We start from the raw sequence: 24,153 nt of genomic DNA, 5'->3' as shown, positions 1-24,153 counted from the left end.
CCAGAACTGGTCAGAACCTGCTGAAACCCACCTCTGTGTTGGGTTCAGCAGCTCACCTTGGGATAGTCACATATATTCTCATGCTTATCTTCCTCATTAAGACACTGTATTGTGTGGATAAAAGCAGAAGCTAGAGAACCTTGAACTTAATCTGAGATCCTTGAAGAAAGAGTAGAATTTTGAAAATGCCATAAACAAATTTATTTCGTATAATATTTTTCTTAATATTGTACACAATTTCATTTATTTTTATTTCAAAATCCAATTCTAAAAACACTTACTAAAAAATAAGCATGAGAAAATATAATTCAAGAGTTGCTAACTTCAGTTCAATTTATCTTCAGCTGAATGAATGTAAGAGTCCAACCATAAATAGTTCAGAAAGTTATATTGGGCCAGAAAACAGCAGTATAGGGGAGCATATTTTTTTCTGATTCTCTTTTATAACTTTCTCTTTTATTTCTTTAGTGTTTTCTCTTAAGCTTTCTACTTTGAAACTAATTCTGAAATATATTTTCTCTGCAGGTTTCTTACTTAGCTGTTGTTCTTGCAGCAATTGGCAAACTCATGAAAGAGACAGCTTAAATATTTGCCAAGCACACTGGTTAAAGGAATATGGGTATACTATTTCCCCTCCCCTCTTTTTTTTTTGAAAGATTACACTTCAAGCCCATTTATAATCATAACCACCCAGCAATTAGCAAGTAAAATACCTGCCTGTCATAGTTTTTATGAATGTGCTCAGTTAAATCTGTGAATAGTGTTAATGAGTGCAGTTCCCTATATTCTGAACGTTAAAGCCTGAAGAGTATATCCAGTTTTAATTTAAATATTAAACAGAATGGTTTAATGAGTTTGGAGAGGTCATGAAATTTCTAGCACAAATACTTCGTTAAGTTTTAATACTTTTTATAGTTGTTTCTAAGGCTTAGTGGGTAAGATGCTGAGTGTGTCGATCGAAAGGTCAGCAGTTCAGCAGTTCAAATCCCTAGGCCACGTAATGGGGTGAGCTTCTGCCAACCTAGCAGTTCGAAAGCACGTAAAAATGCAAGTAGAAAAATAGGGACCATCTTTGGTGGGAAGGTAACAGCTTCCGTGCGCCTTTGGCGTTGAGTCATGCCGGCCACATGACCACGGAGATGTCTTCAGACAGCGCTGGCTCTTCGGCTTTGAAACAGAGATGAGCACTGCTCCCTAGAGTCGGGAACGACTAGCACGTATGTGTGAGGGGAACCTTTACCTTTACCTTTATAGTTGTTTCTGGTCATAATCAGTGCTTCATTTACCATCCTTGTAATATAATAAAATGTATGGTTCAATTTATTTGAAGAGGGATCTGGGAAAGGTGGATCTATAAAATCAAGATGCTGACCATGACCCGCAGTTGAAGCCCTGTCTCTTTTTAATGTGCATCATCACAGACTAAAAGGGTGCAGGGCTTTAATCATATATTTTCAGCCACCATCTTGACTCTTTTGATCTGATTAAGTATCAATGTTGGGTAATTTGGAACCCATCACCCTCCAGAAGAGATGGCCAATAATTGTCAGGCTCAAAGTTGTCAAGCTCAAAGATGACACAATGAGATCCAATTAAGTTCTTTATTTGCTTATACCTAATAGAATGTTATTAAATTAAAGCTGCAACCTACTAAATATGCCCTGGGAGATTCTAGGGTGTGGCTACCCTGAACCTTATCCTCCCTCTGCACCCAGTTCGGACTGTGCAGTCTCATTGGAATGTGCGGCCTCCTTGCTGGGAAGCTGCAGTGCTATTGTAGACATTCCCACCCACCCCTCTTCAGTTCCATTTTCCATTACAATAGTTTACTGCTTCATTTGGGATTCTAAGGTAGTGAGAAGGGACTACAAATGTCTGCCAGGAGGCTGGGCATGGCATTCAGAAGTCTGATTAACATTAATCCAAATCAAATAACTAGCATTAAAATAATTACATCTTGTAACCTGGATGGATTTTCCTTTTCCATCTACAAAATAAATAGATTTTTCTGAATTAGATTTAATTTAAATTACAATATAACAGTTAATCTTGTATCGTCAACTGAATTAGCAATATGTAATTAGGATCAGATTAAATTTATACCACACTTTACCATTTGCTACCTTCACAATTAGTTTTTTTGAATTCCTTTTCTATGAAAAGAATCTATAGATCATTTTCAAGAGATTGCAAAGGATGGTATATGTAGCACATGAAATTGCTTCTTTCTCTCCTCATGCAAGAGCCTCACGAGAGAGAGAGAGAGAGAGAGAGAGAGAGAGAGGGAGGGAGGGAGGGGGGGAGGGAGGGAGAGAGAGAGAGAATTTCTCCTGTACAAGCATTTACTGTAGAAAGGGTGGAGGGGTTGCCATATCAATAGTTGGAATGGAGGGCTTCATACTGTACATCATCTCCTAGATTGCAGGCTTATCTTGAATTTGTCATCTAATATTTCACAAGCAAATTTGCAGAAAGCTGAGGTAGTATCTCCACTTACTATAGTGGTAAAACATTTCAAAGCTAAGTATTTGATATTTAAAACAAAAGTTATTCCTGCAGTAATTAGGTTTATTGGAGTAGAGTTGATTCTTTCATTAAGTTAAAAAAGCTACACTCTGCATTGTATAGTGGTCTGTAACTAGACTTATGATACATGTAGGGAATGAAGGTGCATCCAAGTTTACCTACATATCATAATATATAAAAATAATGTGTACATTTTCAGTAGACAGACTTTCATGGAATGAGGATTCTATGGATTGGCTGTCTAGAATTAACAGCCAAATCACTTCATAAATATTACTTGTGTTGTTAGGGAACACAACTAACAATGAAACTTGGTGAGAGTTGATTAGAATATTTGAGACCTTGGTTCATTGCTTCAAATACTAATTAGGGTTGATTCAATGAACATTTGTATTTATTTATTTTAATTTATTTTACAAATGCAATTTTTTCTCAGTATATTCTGACAGATTTAAATTTCTACAGTGCTTAATTGGGCTACCCAGAGAGAATAATCTGAAATCATACTTTTATTTGTTTATATTTGTGTGCTGAATAGAATTACATAAGAACACTTCATTGATTATGGCTGTAGCCCTCTAACCATGGTTTAACTATAATGTCCATTTTGCTTCACATTGATAAACCATGTGTTCATAATACCATTAATCATCAGATTAACTAGTGTGCTGCAGGTGATATGCATTGATAAAATGCTTATAGAAGTGAATCTGTCCATCATCCATATTATTAGACAAATGAAAAATTCTAAGAGTGGACAAAGGAAATATGTGAGGATAGCAACCTATACTAGGAAATGACCTAAAGGTTAGAAGTTAGAAGTTGACCAGTTACCAAGAGAAGGAAATGTGACACAAAGGTTTAGCCCTATGAAGAAGGATCTTAATAGGATTTAAGAATGGAGTTCCAGAGCAGCCTTCAGAGCTTCCCTCTTGACAATGTGGACCTCTGGATAAAAAACAGAAATCACAAGCCCAAGAAACCAAAAAAGAGAATGAAGATTTTTGAAAGAGAAGATTCTTACTTCTGTCCAGCAAAGGACTCCATAGTTATGGAAGACTCCATATTGACTTGTACTAAAATAGTGGTTGCTTCATCCTGACAGTCTATTTGGTGTGTGCTTGAAACTCACAGTATTGATCAGAAAAACATTATCAACTCTTTAAAAACCTGTTGACAAATATCCCTTTTGTATCATCTATTTGAGAACAAATGATGGGGCCAGGCACATTATTGAAGGCATAGAAAGGGGCTATGAAGCCCTGGATAGAAGAATGGAAGCATTAAAGGGCTAGGTAGGATTTTCTTTCTGAATCTTTCTGAATTTCATAGAATAGGAATATTGGAAGTGATTAACTAGATGCCAAGATGAGGAGGAATACTGACAAGGCATACTTTACAAGAATTGGGGGAAAGTATATTTGGAAAGCTCTCTGCAATCTTGATCAAGTGGGCTTTAAATTGCACACTGTGGTGGAGGGAGAAGAAAGACCACAAAAATGTGACATCAAGTTCTGAAAAACTAGCCTGGGAGTGATGCATAGAATGTGAAGGCTACAAATATATAATCATGTAAATTAAATTATATGACTTAAGATTTGCAGTGAAATCTACAGAAATGCATGGGATGTTTTTTTTTAAAGGAAGAACCATACATCTTAATTTAGAAAGAGAAATCTATTTTGATTTATGTTACTGAAACCTGGTGGAATGAAATTCATGTTGGAAATGCAAAGACTTAAGGTTATTATTATTTATTATTTATTTATTTGTCAAACAAACAGTATATATAAGTATAAGCATGAAATAACCATACGAACTGGATATAATCAAAGGGAACATTAGGACAGGAACGGTAGGCACGCTGGTGCTCTTATGCACGCCCCTTACAGACCTCTTAGGAATGGGGTGAAGTCAATAGTAGATAGCCTTTGGTTAAAGCTTTGGGGATTTGGGGAAGAGAACACAGAGTCAGGTAGTGCATTCCAGGCATTAACAACTCTATTACTGAAGTCATATTTTCTACAATCAAGATTGGAGCGGTTCACATTAAGTTTAAATCTATTGTGTGCTCGTGTATTGTTGCAATTGAAGCTGAAGTAGTCTTCGACAGGAAGGATATTGTAGCAGATGATTTTATGAGTTATACTCAGGTCACGCCGAAGCGGAGTTCTAAATTTTCTAAACCCAGGATTTCAAGTCTGGTGGCATAAGGTATTTTGTTGTGATCAGAGGAGTGGAGAACTCTTCTTGTAAAATATTTCTGGACACGCTCAATTGTATTAATGTCCAAAATGAGGTGTGGGTTCCAGACAGGCAAGCTGTATTCGAGAATTGGTCTAGCAAATGTTTTGTATGCTCTGGTTAGTAGTGTAATCTTTCTGGAGAAGAAGCTACGCAAGATTAAGTTTACAACTCTTAAAGCCTTTTTGGCAATGTAGTTGCAGTGGGCTTTGGCCCTTAGATCGTCTGATACAAAAACTCCAAGGTGTTTGACGGGGTGAGGGTCATCTACAAGGTAATGCCCAGCAAGCTTGTATTTAGTGTTCTGATTCTTTTTTCCAATGTGTAAGAAAGAGCATTTGCTGTTTGAAATTTGGAGTTGCCAAATTTTTGATCATTCCGACACAAAGTCAAGATCTTTTTGAAGGGTAGCCACATTGTTGGTAGTGTTGAATAGTTTAACATCATCGGCGAAGAGAACACAATTACTTAAAATATGGTCACAGATGTCATTAATGTATAATATGAAGAGTGTTGGTCCTAGAATGCTGCCTTGGGGGACACCGCTATTGACAGGAGCGGGATTTGATAGGGCACTGCCTATTTTGACCACTTGTTGTCTGTTTGACAGGAATGCTGTTATCCAATTGTGGAGGGGTCTGGAGATGCTGTAGGATTTTAGTTTTAGAAGAAGTTTGTCATGTAACACTGAGTCAAAAGCTTTACAGAAGTCTATGTAAATTGCATCTATTGCTTTGCCCTGATCAAGATTTGTAGTCCATATGTTTTTGCAGTGAAGAAGTTGTAAATTACAGGATAATTTTTTTTGAAACCAAATTGTTTATTAGAGAGTAGGTTGTTTGTTTCAAGGTAGAGGGTGATGGTTTGGTTGATGATTGATTCCATTACTTTGCAGGTGACACAGCATAAAGAAATTGGTCTGTAATTTTCAACTAGGCTGGGGTCTCCTTTTTTGAAGACAGGGATGACCGTGGCTAGTGACCATAGTTTGGGAAGGGAGCTGGTCCTGAAAGATTTTTCAAAGATTATGCTTAGGGGTTTTGCTATGGAAAGCTTTTTTTGCAGTGGAAAGCTTTTTTAAGAAATATGCACATAGACCATCAGGTCCAATAGATAAGAGATGGTTTCAGTCTGCGAAGGGCCTTTTCAACATTATCTTCTGTGAAATCTATTTGTGTTAGATCATTGTAGCCATTGTTGGTACGACTGGGGAATTTTGGGTATGAGCCATTACTGTTAACAAAGACTGAGCGGAAGAATGTGTTAAAGAGGTTTGCTTTAACTGTTTCATCATTACATTCTTTACCGTTAGATCCTTAGGGGTGGGATGGATCTCGAGTCTTTAAGTTTGTTGTTTACAAAATTATAGAAATATAGTTATAACTTATTGAAAAGGAATAGGTCATATATAAGGGGAGAATTGGCATTATATGTACACTTGTCCAGAGATTGAGGAATCTGAACATAAGTACAAAAGAGAGTGCATATGCTTTCCCCCACCCCTCGTTTCTTACAGTTATATTACTGAGTACATTATACATTATCTAATCAAGCAGAATTTCCAGATAACACCTTCAGGAACTTTCAGAGAGGGGAGGGGGCATAATAAAAGGATAGGTTAATTGCCCAGCCATCTTTTGGGTAAGCAACTAAGACTGAAAGTTTCCAGAAAGTCTATAGTGGTTCATATTGCTTCATTTACTACAAGATCAAAGAGGAAGTGAATAGGCTCTCCTTGTTCTGATACTATCCAATAGGGAAGAGCTGGTTAAAGAGATAAAAGGCTTGGGAAGAAGCAACCATGTCATTTTGTTTAGATCAAGTTATTATAGAAAGGAAATTTGGAACATAGACATAAATGCATATAGATTTCAAGAGATCTTATTTCAACTATATCAGAGAAGTACTAAATAGGATAGAGATCCTCCATTCAAAACAAATAGAAGGCATGTGTGTTGGGAATATCAGAGGCAGGAAATACAAATACAATCCAGCTAAAAGACAAACACACAGAGAGTGCTTAGAAAACCATTGGGGTACATTGAAATTCAGTTATATGCTATATACGTAATTACGTATGAGTTTTCTCATAGGAGAAATATCTCTTGAAGATATCACATCTCAGTGAGTTTATAATTATTTCTGTAGTATAAGAGTTTGCTTCAAACATCACCAGACCTGATACAGTGTACTGTATAATAACAAGAACCCTCCCTAATAACTTTTCACAGGTAGCATTTGTAATTTTACAGTATGTAACAGTATATGTACATTACAATTGTAAGATCATGTATTGTAAAGCTTCTATAATGGTGTTTTACTATACTGGGCCTAATTAAATCCAGTCTGCTACAAGATAAAGGTCTCTCTGCTTCTCTTGCATGGAAGTTATTGTACCTTGGAGAAGAAAATGTAGGAGGGAATGGGGGAAAAAGGCCCTTGTAAATAGAGTTTTCTTGGCACTAGAGTGTAAATGCTTTGCCAATGATTTCTGGGTTTTTTTCCCCTTCAAATCTCTAGTTTATCTAAGTACTAATGATGTCTGATCCTGCTTAGCCTTGGAGATTAGTTGAGGTAAGTGTATATGGTCAACTGCTGTGTAGGTGTTCCGTTTTCCAAGTTTAAAAGTTTGATAATATTCATGTTCCTTCAACAAATTAAAATATTGTAGTGATATATATAAGCTTCTTTGCTATTGCAGAAATTTTTAAGTTATCTTAAGGCAAAAACGTCTGGTATGTAATATCCATTGTTACCTCTGTACTCCTCAGATTACCATATGAAAAGCGTAATTAATAGATTTTGCTGTGAACTAGTGAAAAGAATGAAAGTGCTGTGTTAACATTCCTGTTCATATAGAAATATTGATGTTCAGTAATTGTTGAAAATAAATTGCCTTCATGTCACCAAATACTTTCCAAATGAGAAGTGTGACTTTGAATTATAAGTTTCATAAGAAAACCTGTATCTAGGTCAGGTTATTTACATTGTCATAAATTATCCATCTGAATCCCTGATTAGCAATTTCTCCCTGATTTTTTTAAAAAGCAGAAATGCAAAGGGAGCTTTCCCTACCCTGATGTTGTCCAGATGAACAGAATTACTATTATACCATTAATTGTGAAAATGTAGCATAAAGCGTAAAAAATTGTGACATGTTGTGCATGTAAACCAACCAATCAATATATGGATGAGTAGGCACTGCAATGGTAAATTAAGTCTTTCTAATATTTATAAACCATTATTAAGTGCATTTTTTATTAAAAAAACCATTTGAGTCAAGGTTTGATAAAATACAAAACAATTCATGAATTATTTGCATATTTTATTTTTCTTTTTTGATTTCCAACTCACGCACATCTGGCATATTTTACATTTTTGCAATAAAACATGGTTACAATAGCTTAAGGAATTTATATAGCCAAAATATTTCACCATGATCTTGAGATGAAATGAACTTATCTTCCAGATGTTCAGTTCAGTTCTAAGCTACAAACTCAAGATATTGCTTACAGACCAATGATGAATAACTTAATCATTACATTGATTCCCCATGATTTCAGAATCTTATTAATACAAACAACAATGAAGAAGGTATTTAGTGCTAAAACTTACTAATACAAGGTGAGTAACGAATAAGAACCACGTCAATAAATAATAGGTTTCTGGTGCCAAAGTGCCAGTACAAAGAATCCATTATCTTGTGTTTTTTTTAAATAAATGACTGTGAGTGAGTGTAAAGTCTGAGAAAATTACATTCCTGTTACATGCCTCATAGCCCTACCGACACAATATGTACATCTATGACAATACAGTCACCAAATATACAAAGAAAAAACATGAAGTAAAGTGTATATACCCCTGGGTATGTTACATGATTTGGAGAATGTGCAGAAAATTATTCTGATAGTCATTATTACAGTACTGTCAAATATGAGTGCCTTCAATGTAAAATGTGTGTTAAACATACGAGTTTTAAAAATATTCAAAAGAATAACCCCAATGAAGCTAAGTTTGCTTTTAACCAAGCTTTATTTCCAAGGAATTTAAGAGAAAATCTTAGTTGCTCTCTCCCTGCAATGTATAGTATGCCAAATGTGATGAATCAAGAAGTCTAGTAATCTTGCTTTGGTGGGAATCATAAAGCGCTGTAGCATAGCATCTTAACCATGCTCCTGTCTGTCTATCACATTATTAATATTTCAGGGAAAATTATTTTTTTAAAATGCATAACTATGGCAAACAATGGCTTCATATCCAAATGCTTCATGTAATGAGCAAAACTTCATTTAGAAGGGGTGGCTTTAGACTGAAACATGCAGACCATGTTTCAGTGGCAATGGCTCCATTGCAGCTTGCACCCCATTTCAATCTTTAAATACAAGCTGGGCCTTGGACAGCTTTCAGTTCAACTTGTGGATGTGGTTTCAAGACATCAGGCTTAAAGTACATGCAAGTTGTAACTCCACAATAAAATTAAGAAACAGTTTTTGTTTTTTATACAAGGCTTTACTTTTACAAAAGTATCCCTTTAAAGTTAAGATGTGCATCTGATGTACAAAGTATCAAACGTAGGGTTTTTTTTCTTTTAATTGATCAGCTTGAAAAGAGGCTAGGAAATGGGAAATGGATGCTAGGGTCATGGCCCAAACCATATAATAGCCAGACACAAGTTCCTCAGAATAGTCAAAAGTCTCTTGTGATGTGTTCTTCTACCTTTTCTCAGTAAACAAAAGTGTATGAAATAATTACCAAAACATCTATTAAGTCATTATAATTTACATGATACAAGCTCGCTTCTGCAGCAGCTGGTGTTCAGTTGTGAAAAAACACACAAAATAAAATGGTTGCTGACTACAATGTACAGCTATTGCTGGGTGTAATGGAATGTACAACGGAGGTCAATGCAGATTTCTTTTTCCACCAGAGATACCTTTCAGTAGCACTTGTGCTCTCAGTGTAATCTTTGCTTTCAGTTCTTCACTCTGGTTTAATATCTATTCTGATGCTCATAATGCCAACGATTAAAATCTATATTAAAAGCTACAATGCTACCAGACGCCATGCCAGTAATTAGAGTCCTGAAACAAAAACAGAGATCAGGCCTGTAAATATCTGAGATATTTATTGTTCATAATAAACTATGCTTAGCTAGTTTGAAGATCAGTAGTCATTCGAAAATATTAGGCAAACTGGAATATCCTGCTAAGGAACTTAAGAGTCTACGATGTTATTCCATATTATTTTGTAAGACAACAAATGGCTAAAATTTGGAGCGTTCTTTGGAAAATGGCTGCTTCTATTTCTCCAGCAGTGTTCTGCTAAAGAAGTGTAAAATACATACAGATTGACTGGATTAAAAGTAAAAAGAATCAACAAAAATGAATATAAACACCTACAAAAGCAGTTACTTTGTCCCCAAAATGGATTTACCATTTAATCCACACTGCAATCCCAATGACTGACTCACTCCTCTACAGAATTAAGATTGAATAGGGATTAGAAGTTTGTAGTCTATGTTTTAAGATTATTATCCAATATATTATATTATGGCTTTTTTTTTGAAATGCCAGTTAGTGGAAGCACAATGTAAAGTACTGTATATCACGAGAAATTTTACTAAATATAGCTGTCTAATTGAACTCAATTGTTAATTGAGTGGTGCATGCCACTCAATTTAGGAGCAGTCCTCCCTCTCCTAAAATAGCATACTTCTTTAAAATATCAAAATTTACAAGTTCATAAGAACTCATGAGACCTTTCATAAGAATATTTAAATTTAGAAGATGTTATCTCAATTTTTGAAATGATCTTTTTGTGGGCAAATGTGCTTTGGATTGGTAAATGTTACTGACTCATGTTTTAAGACTTATATGATCCAGTTGTGCTATGTACTGTATTTAACTAAGAGAAGGATTGCTAAGGAAAATATTAAATGAGTATTGCCTCTTCTTGCTATTTTTTTTAGGTTTCAGCTTACCTCTGATCATGGGATAGGTCCATTGCCCTAATGCCAGCATCACAGCCAGGATAAATGTAGAGTTGTTTGAAGTCACAAGCTTGCCATACTTCTACTACTCCATTATCACCACCTGTAACTAGATTCTGCCCATCACTGCTTAGAAGAATAGCCTACAGGAAAACCAAAAACCATAATGGATCTTTGTTATTTAACACATTTTACCTATAGTAGTAAAGCCTAACCTTAAGGGCAGAATGCTGAGCAATACACTATGTTTTTTATTATTATTATTATTATTAGCAAAAGTGAAGAAGAAATTTACACAAACCAATTTAGCCTTTGCAGTGGTATATACCACTATGAACAGCTCGAGTTATGTATCCTTAATCTCCTTGAGCTGCTCTTGCTGCTGATAAATTTAGTTCCTTAGGGGCCCATATTCATGACATAGCCAAGATGCCTTCACAGAAGCCAGCGTGTTAACATTATGATACACATATAAAAGGGTCATCATTTGCATTTTGCTGGCATGAGTTTCATTATTTGCAACCCCCAACTCCCACCCCCCACATTGATGCCTCAAAATTAAAGGACAACAGAGGTCAAGCTATTTAAGGTTTTAAGCATGATCAGATGATTAAGGAACAGATATCCAGGAAACATTGTGTATTTAAGCAATATCTTGGTATAGTTTTTAAGAATAAATCTAACTTAGTTGGAGTTGAAAAGTTTTTTTCTATAGATGTAACTTGTTTCAGGTGACACTGAACTAATGTTAATGCCTTCTATTAAAATATAAAATAAAAATTACCCTGGTTGAATCATTAATTTCCATCTGGGCCAAAAGTTTTCCATTAATGCTGAAATTGCTGAATCTTCCTCGTTCATAATAGATGATACAGTGGCCTTCACTAGACACAGATATTAGGCGTGGATACAAACAATTTTCTGTTCCTTCTAGTGCTCTCAGCAAATCTCCAGTAATAGTGTGTACCAGACAAGGTCCTTCTGTATATTACAAATTAATAACAGCATATTACAGAAATGGAAATCCATACAGTTTCGGTCAATGATTAACAATGGATTGGGTTAGAGATACTGCTATGATTTCTGAGAAAGGTTTCTTATTATTTATATCCTAATGATTTCAACATGAATTAAGAAAGGATTAGGATGGGATAGAATATCTTTCTACTAATGGAGAAAAACTCCACTATCAATGAGAGTACATCTGATCTTCATGGCACCTGCTATACCTAAAGAAATCTTTAAAGGCTTATATCTATTCTTAGTAGAGGTACAGTATTAGCAGCAGGAGGCCAGAACAGGGGCAGGTCAGGTTGGGAGTAAAACTGGTGGTAGATTTCTGTTCCATTGAGGTAATAGTTGGCTTCTATAACCATATAATTTAGAATTATCATGGCTAATTCTTCCAGCTGAGTGAAATGAAAAGTAAATTATAATTCAATGAAAGGCCAGCAGAGGCACTTTATCTAAATAACTCTTACTTAGATGAAGGTGAACTAGTTGGATTTAGTAAGAAGAGGTCTTTCCCTTTGCTCTAACACTTATTTAAGCCTTCATTCCATTATAAGTGAATAATGTTGCTCCAGTTCAATATATCTAGAAATGGATTAATGGGCTGTGAAAAGAACATTGAGGAGGAAGAAGAAGAGTTGTAGCCAAGGGAATGCTCAGACAAGAGAAATCTGAGTTAAAAGCAGAAAGGGAATTTGAGAAAGTGTCTAAGACGACCTTCTTTAGTTCTCTTTAGGATAAAGGTAGGGAGTGGTGAGGCACATTCAGACTTGCAAGAGTCTGTTATTGCAACCTTATAATACAAGTTGATTAGTATTTGTAACTTTTGTGTTCAAATCTGGTCAGCTTTGTAGGGCTGGCACATTTCATTTCAGTATCTTCCTAAGACTTGTCAAGACAGAGGTTTTTAAGGGAGACTTTAAGACTTAACTGGAATTCATGCTGGAAAAACTGGAAACCAGGTTGTTTGGGGGCACTTGTTTTATTGCAATGTTGTACAGATTATTTACTATTTTTAGATGTTATTGTGAGTTCGTTTTAATTGTAAAATTTGAACAGTTGATCCTGATGACATCAATAAAAAAGAGGCAAAAATAAAGGCATGATAGAGAATGAGAAGACAATGTACTTCAAGTACTGCATCTGTCATGCCAAAGAAGTGAGAAAAAATTTAAACAGAACTTTTTTGAAGCACTGTTACATCTATATGGCTATGAAAAGGGTCTCTAAATTTCTAACATTATCTCCAAGGGTCAAAGATCTTTGATATCTATATTTGTTTCAGGACCCTTTTTGTTCAATCTAGACTTTAATAGAACCACTGGGATCCATAGGAATTGAATTACTGAAGTCAATCTTATCAAAGAGAAAATTAAGTTTAGGAAGTAGAAGCAAGGAGATGTTAGAGGAAACTGACCAGCGTGCATTTTGATTTCTAAAAAAAAAAAAAGGAGTTTAATAAACTCAGAGCTGCAGAATAAGCTACAGGGAAAGGCTCAAGAGAAATGGGGATTTCTAATGATAGAGATATTAAAAGCATACAGTTCTAGTAAGGATAAAAGTGGCAGTCAAAAAAAGAAGCCAGCCCTACTACTGAAAATGGAGAAGGACACATATAAACAATGCAGTGGTCACAAAGGAAGAGTTCGGGAAGATAGGCTGGAAGTGTAGAAGTTGTGGCAGGAAAGTTATATCTCAGAAAGATTGAAATCTGTAATATTGTGTGTAGGCAGTATATTTGGGAAACTTCAAGTTTTTAAAAATAATGTCAGACCAATGGATTCTGTTCCACGCAACAAATTAGGCAGTATTAATTATTTATAGGTCTGAATTTTGGTAACAATGTTTATGCTGATTCTTTTACCAGGGGCATCCTGGTGGTCTGGGCTACTTCATTTCTTGATTTAAGCTCTTGCAGCTAAAAGTAGTCCTCATCTAGCAACTGCCTCACAGCAACCTTTCAGTTACGTTGTGATGAAAAAGTAACTGAAACTAATGTTTACAATCTTTACAGTGACTCTCTGCCATCATGTGTTTGCCATTACAGTCAGTTATTATGTGTTGTCATGTGCCCCACTCATTTCTCTATTCCCTTCTCAGAGAGCAGAGAGATTGCTTAAACTATCTCTTACTGAGATGCTTTTCTCCATAGTGGTGTCACTAAAAAGTGTTAACCACAAGTTAACATTTAGCTGTGGCTTGAATTAGTTGATTAGAAGCTTCTTCCTGGCTTGTTGCTGCTGCCTGAAATTGATTATCAATTTCATACTAATTTGTCTCTTAAGTGGCTTATGGCATGCTGTGATGGACTAAGCAAACAGTTGTCACCAGCACATCCCTTTCTAACAATGCATATTTCTCTTAGTGTGTCTGCTTACTCTCTTATAGTCCCTTACTCTCCAATCAATGTACATCCAGGTATCAATTCCTTTCTTATTATTCCAGAGCAAGGGTGAGCATTCCAAAGGGCAGGAGAGTGGAGGAAAAATGATATAATATTTGCCTTTTTACTTTGCTTCCTCATGAATCACATTCTGACATACACACCCCCCTTGCTGTTTGGGCTCAGCTGGCTATTTGGGATTGTATCCTTCTAATGCTGTAAAGCAGGAGTGTCAAACTGGAGCCTGCGGGCTGGATGAGTCATTTATTTATTTATTTATTTATTTTATTTTGTCACACAGTATACATAAGCATAAGCATGAAATAATTATACAATATATAAGCATATATATGAATATGAGTTTGTAATAACTACATTAATTGGTTATAACGAAATGAAACAATAGGACAGGAACGGTAGGCCCTTACAGACCTCTTAGGAATGGGGTGAGGTCAATGGTAGATAGTTTTTGGTTGAAGCTTTGGGGATTTTGGGAAGAGACTACAGAGTCAAGTAGTGCATTCCAAGCATTAACAACTCTGTTACTGAAGTCATATTTTCTGCAATCAAAATTGGAGCGGTTAACATTAAGCTTAAATCTATTGTGCGCTCGTGTATTGTTGCAATTGAAGCTGAAGTAGTCTTCGACAGGAAGGACATTGTAATAGATGATTCTATGAGTTAAACTCAGGTCATGTCGAAGGTGGCGTAGTTCTAAATTTTCTAAACCCAGGATTTCAAGTCTGGTGGCATAAGGTATTTTGTTGTATTCAGAGGAGTGGAGAACTCTTCTTGTAAAATATTTCTGGACACGTTCAATTGTATTGATGTCAGAAAGGTGGTATGGGTTACAAACAGTCGAGCTGTATTCAAGAATTGGTCTAGCAAATGTTTTATATGTTTTATATGTTTTATATGGGCCATGCCCATCCCAGCTCTGTGAAAGGGGAAAACGTCACGATACATCACATGATGGCAACATGACTCCACGAGTTTGACACCCGTGCTGTAAAGCAACAGAAATCTGAAGTAAAATCATAAACACAGTTTCAGTTATGTAGTTTTCCATTTAACTTAACCACCAAGTTACTGGTTCTAATTGCAGGTGCTAAATGAGGACTTCCTTTTAATAAATGAGGACTTTTTATTGATGGTAATAATTATTTTGAGGCATTAATTTTAAACTAAAATTAACCTTTAGCAACTAACCTTTAGCACCACTTATGACAAGTCCCAGCTCAGCACATACAGATACGCAGACAACTTCATGATCATGACCAGTTAGAACAGCTCTGGGAGCAGGATAGTCACCTATAAAAGAAAAAAAAATTGAACCATATATATATTAAGCTAGCCTGAACTTCAGTTTGGGAGCATTTCTACTATTATTTTGGGGGAGGTCTGTTTTAGAGTATCTCTAGTAAAATGGTACCACTGTAGTATTAGGGATTTCTTGATTCATATATCATATTCCTTCATGACATACTAATACAGACATTATGTCTATAATAGTCATAATAATTGCATGTATATTTATATGATTTGATTGGGTTTAGAATATAACCCTTGTTTTTGTTTTCATTTGAACAAAATATTTTAATTAGGCTGCGTAATGCTTTGGATTTGATATTTATAATTTCAACTTTTAAGTCTCCCCACTCATAAAATACTCTGAATGGTTAACAAAAGTTAAGATGCTATAACAATTTAAAACTGCCCATATTCACCTTACAAGGGAAAGGGGCGGCATAAAAATTTAATACATAAATAAAAATAAAGCAAGAAACAGAGCTTCAGTGTAAATATATTATATTTCTCTTGGAAGCAGTTGTATTTTTTTCTTGGATTTGTACTGTTGCTTTCCACAGTCAGGTGATATATTTACATTCTGAAATACCTTTTTTAAATTAAGTGCTGAACAACCCCAATTATTTAGATTTCAGTTGGCTAGGAAATAGCCAGCTATCATGGCAATGCATCTGGGAGACATCTGGCTGGGGAGGACAGACTACCTATAAAATTTGGGATATACATGTTTGGATTGAAATAGAAAAGCTGAATAATATTAGAGGTAGTTTCTCTGTCTTGAAAGATGTTTACATCAGTAACAGGTGCATTATATTATGAAAAGTAAACAGTGAAAGAGCTGGGAAGAACTCGGTGATATATCTTTCTGTGCTTCTGGGTGGGATGTTTAGATATCAATAGGTTATTTATTTATACTTAATATTTTGCAAATTTGTCTATACTGAAGGAATGTAGGAGGCGAAGGTATCAAATACAAACTATATAAACAAATTATTTAATTGCCTAAATGATTTTTGTATCCTTCCATAAGTGCCTGTATATGACAGTTGTTTTAAAAACATGTTACATTCTACACAGAATGAAACATTAGATTAAAAGTCGGCAACTTTTCCAGCACAAAATGCTCTAAAGGATATATATCAGGAGGTGAAGGGTTTTGGCTAAATTTCTGGAGGATGCTAAACTATAGCTGGCAGAGGGCTTGAACTTATTTTACAATATTCTCATTTTGAAATTGCTATTCTCAAGTGTGAATTACCTGACTTAGCTCTGGAAAAACCTCAAGAATTTTTCATGAGAGTTGACAAGAAAGCAAAGAAGGGGAAAAGGAACTATTATCTACATTACACATAATTCTGAAATATCAAGCTTAATACACTCAACTGCAGGTTAAACTATAATTAATGTGAATCTGTACTATTATTCTTTATTTGGTTTTGCCCTTGAAAGCAGATTTTTATGCATGTCCTAACTGTAATATAGTTAGAATCAGCTGAGGCTTGGTGATAACAGTAAATATCACTTCACTCTTTGCAGCAAATGAAAGAAAATAACAGTTAAATCAACATTATATTATTACAGCAAACCTGCTAAATGATTTCACATACCACATTTCTCTGCAAAAAAAAAAAAGGAACATTAGGGACTGTATCAATCAGTCAAAATCTAACAAAATTCTCTCACCCTAATGGCACTACTGATAGATGTAGTGAAAGATTAAAGGCTAAGATACTAAAGGATATATATCAGGAGGTGAAGGGTTTTGGCTAAATTTCTGGAGGATGCTAAACTATAGCTGGCAGAGGGCTTGAACTTATTTTACAATATTCTCATTTTGAAATTGCTATTCTCAAGTGTGAATTACCTGACTTAGCTCTGGAAAACCTCAAGAATTTTCATGAGAGTTGACAAGAAAGCAAAGAAGGAAAAGGAACTATTATCTACATTACACATAATTCTGAAATATCAAGCTTAATACACTCAACTGCAGGTTAAACTATAATTAATGTGAATCTGTACTATTATTCTTTATTTGGTTTTGCCTTGAAAGCAGATTTTTATGCATGTCCTAACTGTAATATAGTTAGAATCAGCTGAGGCTTGGTGATAACAGTAAATATCACTTCACTCTTTGCAGCAAATGAAAGAAAATAACAGTTAAATCAACATTATATTATTACAGCAAACCTGCTAAATGATTTTTGTATCCTTCCATAAGTGCCTGTATATGACAGTTGTTTTAAAAACATGTTACATTCTACACAGAATGAAACATTAGATTAAAAGTCGGCAACTTTTCCAGCACAAAATGCTCTAAAGGATATATATCAGGAGGTGAAGGGTTTTGGCTAAATTTCTGGAGGATGCTAAACTATAGCTGGCAGAGGGCTTGAACTTATTTTACAATATTCTCATTTTGAAATTGCTATTCTCAAGTGTGAATTACCTGACTTAGCTCTGGAAAAACCTCAAGAATTTTTCATGAGAGTTGACAAGAAAGCAAAGAAGGGGAAAAGGAACTATTATCTACATTACACATAATTCTGAAATATCAAGCTTAATACACTCAACTGCAGGTTAAACTATAATTAATGTGAATCTGTACTATTATTCTTTATTTGGTTTTGCCTTGAAAGCAGATTTTTATGCATGTCCTAACTGTAATATAGTTAGAATCAGCTGAGGCTTGGTGATAACAGTAAATATCACTTCACTCTTTGCAGCAAATGAAAGAAAATAACAGTTAAATCAACATTATATTATTACAGCAAACCTGCTAAATGATTTTTGTATCCTTCCATAAGTGCCTGTATATGACAGTTGTTTTAAAAACATGTTACATTCTACACAGAATGAAACATTAGATTAAAAGTCGGCAACTTTTCCAGCACAAAATGCTCTAAAGGATATATATCAGGAGGTGAAGGGTTTTGGCTAAATTTCTGGAGGATGCTAAACTATAGCTGGCAGAGGGCTTGAACTTATTTTACAATATTCTCATTTTGAAATTGCTATTCTCAAGTGTGAATTACCTGACTTAGCTCTGGAAAAACCTCAAGAATTTTTCATGAGAGTTGACAAGAAAGCAAAGAAGGGGAAAAGGAACTATTATCTACATTACACATAATTCTGAAATATCAAGCTTAATACACTCAACTGCAGGTTAAACTATAATTAATGTGAATCTGTACTATTATTCTTTATTTGGTTTTGCCCTTGAAAGCAGATTTTTATGCATGTCCTAACTGTAATATAGTTAGAATCAGCTGAGGCTTGGTGATAACAGTAAATATCACTTCACTCTTTGCAGCAAATGAAAGAAAATAACAGTTAAATCAACATTATATTATTACAGCAAACCTGCTAAATGATTTTTGTATCCTTCCATAAGTGCCTGTATATGACAGTTGTTTTAAAAACATGTTACATTCTACACAGAATGAAACATTAGATTAAAAGTCGGCAACTTTTCCAGCACAAAATGCTCTAAAGGATATGCAGCTGAAGCTTGACCCGTGAATTGAAACACTGTCTGTTTGAACTCACAGTAATTTCCCCAACATTGTACTTCTATAACTGTGTAGTTGAATACTTTAGGCTAAAATTGTAAAATGTCAAGAATGTACTATCTTCGTGTAGTAATAAATGTAGTAATAAATAAGAGGGTAGCTCTTGTTTCTCAAAAAAGACATAATATGCAATTAGTAGTACAGAGGTTCTTGTGTAAAAGAGATATATTAATTGTCTAAGCATTTAGTCCTATGGCTTCATATTGCCTTACAAATTAATATTTCATGTGAATTATAAATATTGTCTTTTCCTTTTTTGGTAGTGTCATACACTATTATCAGTGCAATAATTAATAATGATTAATTATAGCTAATAGTTAATAAGTGGAAAAGTGGAAGAGATCAAAGCATCTAATCTTTGGCAGAATTGTTTTCCTACCTGAAGAGGAGTAAGAATATTGCATAATATTGCCAAATAAAATATGCTGAATATCAAATCCGAAAGAGTTGCTTCCTAGAAATGTTATTTTACATTATTCCTTTTTTTCTACAACAAAGATACTAACTAAGCCAACAAAAGAGCATTGATGGTCTTTACATTGCCAGCAAGACTTAAGCTGACAACTGTAGACAAAGCATCTTAAAAGACATAGTCTATTAACTTTTCATAATCATCTGCATTCTCAATCATTCTTGAATCAAGACTCACCTTTTTATCCGCGCGGGGCTGGCTTAAATTGGGATTTTAAATTTTAAATTTATTAATTTTAAATGGGGTTTTAGTAGAGTAAATTTTAATTATTGGGCTAATTTAAATAAGTTTTTTTAAATTGGATTTTAAATTTGTATATTGTATTGTTGGTTTTTATTATGCCTGTACACCGCCCTGAGTCCTTCGGGAGAAGGGCGGTATAAAAATTAAATAAAATAAATAAAATAAATAAAATAAAATCTGGAGGGCCTGGGGGTGGTGGGGAAGGCCCGTTTTTCTCTCTCACCTGGCTCCAGAGCCTCTCTATGAGTCTGGAGAGGGTGAAAATAGCCTTCCCTACCCCACCAGAGGCCCTCCAGAAGCCAGAATGCTCATACTATTTTATGCAAGCTCGATCTCTATTAAAGTCTAACTTATAAGACAACATCCTGTTGCTCATGTCAACCAGGAGGCATACATAACCTGGAAATATTCTTTTCATATAATATCTACCAAGGAGTGTTGGGAATAATTTTTTATTTCTGGTTATAAGCATGAAGTCTTTTACTGCTATAAACCACTGTGTCAACAAAGTTTACACCTGCTTGGATTCTGGTAATCCCTTAACATCTTTATAATGTTTCTTAAATCCCTGTGCTTTACTAGGAGCTATAGGCTCACATGTCTATGTGCACAGCACTTGTTCTTCCCCATATTATTGGGTGAAGATTAGAATCATATATTTTATACAAGCTCCAAGGAGAGATTGGATATAACCATGTAATACAGTCAAATTTGTCAAATTGCATCTAATATTTATATCTGTAGGTAGAAACAAGAAATACAACTGATGCAGACATCAAATAAAGTGGATAAATCTATGTGAAAGTTGACGAGAAGCTTGGTAACAAATGAAGATGTTAATAGCTATAACTGCAATATTTTTTCTAGATATCTCTAAATCATGGGTGTCAAATTTGTGGCGTCATGTTGCCATCATGTGACATTTTGCGAGTTTTTCCGCATTCATGGAGCTGGGGTGGGAGCGGCCTGCACATGATGCATCCAGCCCGTGGGCCGCCAGTTTGACACCCCTGCTCTAGATTTTGGGAAATACAATTCTGCATGCTTATTGAAAAAACTGACATCTAAACAATCAGTATCTCTTTTGGCCAACACAATTTTAATATGAAAGGGTTTTATATTCAAAGCCCATATTCAAAACCCAGCTCTTCTCTAGAAGGTTTTATAATTAACCATTAAAGAAATAATATGTACACATACTATTAATGTTTTAAAACTAATTACCTCCTCCTAATTAATTTAGAAAATCTTTTAAATCTGAAATATTTATATACAAATAAGTAAAAATGCCTTCATTAGTATTATTCATAAAATCAGTGATACTTTCTCCCTGCAATTCTTTACAGAGACGTTTAGTATGTTTTAGCGTACAGACAGTTTATCACACTCATGTAATGGATACCGAACATTCTCTTTAAGTATATGTAAAATGTGTCAAGTGAGACAAAATGTACTTTAGTGCCTTTAAGGGCTATTTACTATAATTGGTCCACAAACTGAGGTTTGGGCTAGTTGACACAATGTGTTCATATAGTGCTCAATGCAAACATGGCCAGGAAAAGCAACTCACACCTCTGGCAACTTGCTGCTATATAATGAGAAATGTCAAGTCCCAAGATCAATGAAATTTCAGGCCCGGGGGACACAACAGGAGTAGCATTGATTGTTTTAAAGAAACCAGTCAAAGGCTTGAATGCAATATATTGCACAGATAGACTCAGGAGGATAAACAGCCAAGTCCACTATACCTACATGACAAAAAATTCAATCATCTCTTAACACTAGCTGCTGGCTCCATTTGCCTCCTTTTTTTTCCAGTGAGCTGGTTCCAATTAAGGTGTACAAATTAATTTTTATCACTTCTGAATTAATTTCTGGATTTGTATCCATTTCAGGAAAAACAACCTTCCTTCCTTCTTTCCTTCCTTTCTTCCTGCCTGCCTGCCTGCCTCCCTCAGATTTTCCACCCAGTCTAATTAGAAAAAAAAAGAACGTAAGCAACCTAACATGTAAATTGGGGGGGAAAAAAAGCAAATCGCCAGTTTTTATAAACTGAGTTACAGAAGAAGCCACGCAAACCTATGCATAACCAAGTGAGTTAAAGATTAATTAAACAACTTTCTCCAACTATAAATCCAGAACATGTTTTCTGTTTGAACAACCTAAAGGCTGCAGTCTGTATAGTAATTGAAAAGACTAATGCTAGTGAAAATTTGAACATCACATTTCTTACTCTAGAGCATGGATGTCAAACTTGATCGCATCATGTGATGTATCATGATGTTTTTTGCCTTTGTAGAGCCAGGGTGGGCATGGCCTGCATGTGACGCATCTGGCTCATGGGCTGCTAGTTTGACATCCCTGGTCAGAGCTTAACTTCTAAGAAATTTTTAAGTAGTGTAGCAGCTAACAGAAAATCCTGATTGGGAGCCATGTGTAACTTCAACTCCCTTCAGATGCAGTGATTTATTCAGAATGTTTAATTTGTTAACTATCACTTTAAAAATAATCCTTTTTCTCACGTACATTTAGAAGCATTAAAAATAGATTAAATAGAATTTTAGGTAGATCAGTGTACCAATATGGTATGAGGCAATATTAGAAGGTTGTTAGGAGTATATTAAAGTACTTATATATTTATATTTAGGTATGAGAACTAGTAAAGGCCACATCTCTAATGCTTTTCAGCTTACTTAGTCATTTTATTAATGTAACACCAGAGAGTGCTGAAGTGAGTGCAAGCAGGTGTATATGCATATGAATGTAGCATATCAGGTGTATTATTAGTGGTGTTGATGAAAAAAATAAAAGACGGGATCCTGCTCTATATGATTTTCTGAAACAACTGAAGTTCCTTTTGATAATTGGATGCACTGAAGCTGAAATTGATAATTAACTATCTTTCAGCTTAAAGGATCATTAGAAAGTCAAACACCTAGCCCACATAATTACCATAACCTGACATCTTTCTCTTGAGTTCCTTATCTCCTTATGTTCTGTAATATAAAATATCTTATCTACATCGCCAGATGACAGCTTTTGTGAACCTAATCCTTTTCTGAAAAATATCATCCACATCTTCCTAGAAATTCATTTTAAAGATGTTAGCTAATTGGATTTAACCTACCCTATACCTCTCATTTTCATTTTCCTTATAAAATAAACTCCAGTAAAGAATTGTAGATATTCTAACAATATTTCCCTCTATAACTTTTGTAAAAAAAAAAAACAATTTTCCAGTAAATTATGAAACCCATAAATGATGCGTGTCTCCAACGGCTTTCCTGGAGAAAAGGTGGAATGGGGGCCCATGAGGAAGAAGATGGCTGTACAATTCTGTACAGACAGAATTGAAAATATAAAAGAAACGCTACATAAATAGATAAATGGTAATAACTTACTGCTGTTTGGATTGTCACCAATGATATGATGTCGGCCACTCCAATACCACAACAGCAAGGTAGCATCCCGAGAGCCAGAGACAATGTAGCAGTCCCCACCAATATAAGACTCTGATCTGGCAAGACAAGTGACTACATCCCAATGGCCAAATACGATCTGTGTTAGTTTGCCTACAACAAAGAGAGGTTGCTTGACTGATTTTTTTCCCCTGTGCTGCAGTGCATGAGGAATACAAATTGAAGCTACCAAACAAATTTAAAAACAAAGCACAAATAAAAGGCATTTTCAGCAATGGACTACAAAACAGGCATTGTGATTGTCTTCAGACAGCGGGCAATAAGGTATTCAGTATGAGCATGTTGTATGCAGGCTGTATCAAGTATTAGACTGCACAAAAGCGTAACATTTCCTTTCATTGGATCTAATCTCCATGCAGATGTGTTATTACTGCTTTTTGACATATGAGATGGCATTTCAGCCAATAGATGCCGGGTAATTTGCACTAAACGCTCTGCAGCTTTAACATGTATAAATGTAAAAAAAAAAAAAAGCTGTTCCCTCCAGAGTTCTCATTCTGTATCCTAAAAGCTGAAGAGGTTTCTGCATTCCCAGGTGTCAAGGTGATATAACATTGACTTGTTGTTCATCAGAGAAACATAGAAAACTGTCCACTCTTGAATGGTAATGGCTCTCCAGAGTCTCAAACAGATATTTTGCCTTTCACCCACAAGTGATCATTCTTCACTGGAGGGCTAGGAACAGAACCTGTGACCTTCTCTATGCAAAGTATTTGTTGTATGATTGGAGTTACAATTTTTACCCTCCTGATCTCCTCCTGTCACAAAACCATCACATCCAAAGCAGCTGCTGGATTGTAAGCCTGAGAATTCTCATTGCAGCTGCTGTCACTTGAATTCTGAATAGTTTAAAATCCCTTGAAAATTTAAATAATTTAGGGGAGGATTTAAGTAGTAAAGAAATCTGCTATTGGTAATTAACAGATTTA

General features: G+C 35.1%; 1 protein-coding gene across 3 annotated transcripts in view; it reads right to left on the bottom strand.

Moving 5' to 3' along the window:
* Positions 1–8,090: 8,090 nt before the first annotated feature.
* Positions 8,091–24,153, bottom strand: part of NBEA (neurobeachin) — a 417,781-nt gene continuing 401,718 nt past the window's right edge. For all 3 annotated transcript variants that reach the window (XM_058184768.1, XM_058184769.1, XM_058184770.1), the window contains 5 exons: positions 23,147–23,317; positions 15,363–15,464; positions 11,544–11,740; positions 10,751–10,902; positions 8,091–9,851 (listed from right to left, as the gene is read on the bottom strand). In XM_058184768.1, the coding sequence (XP_058040751.1) occupies positions 9,761–9,851; positions 10,751–10,902; positions 11,544–11,740; positions 15,363–15,464; positions 23,147–23,317 (713 nt within the window). In that variant the 3' untranslated portion in view covers positions 8,091–9,760. The remainder of the gene's footprint in view (positions 9,852–10,750; positions 10,903–11,543; positions 11,741–15,362; positions 15,465–23,146; positions 23,318–24,153) is intronic.

This window comes from Ahaetulla prasina, chromosome 5 (genome assembly GCF_028640845.1).
Source record: "Ahaetulla prasina isolate Xishuangbanna chromosome 5, ASM2864084v1, whole genome shotgun sequence".
NCBI lineage: Eukaryota > Metazoa > Chordata > Lepidosauria > Squamata > Colubridae > Ahaetulla > Ahaetulla prasina.
Note: the sequence above shows the minus strand (reverse complement) of the source record. Positions and strands in the feature narration are given on the sequence as shown.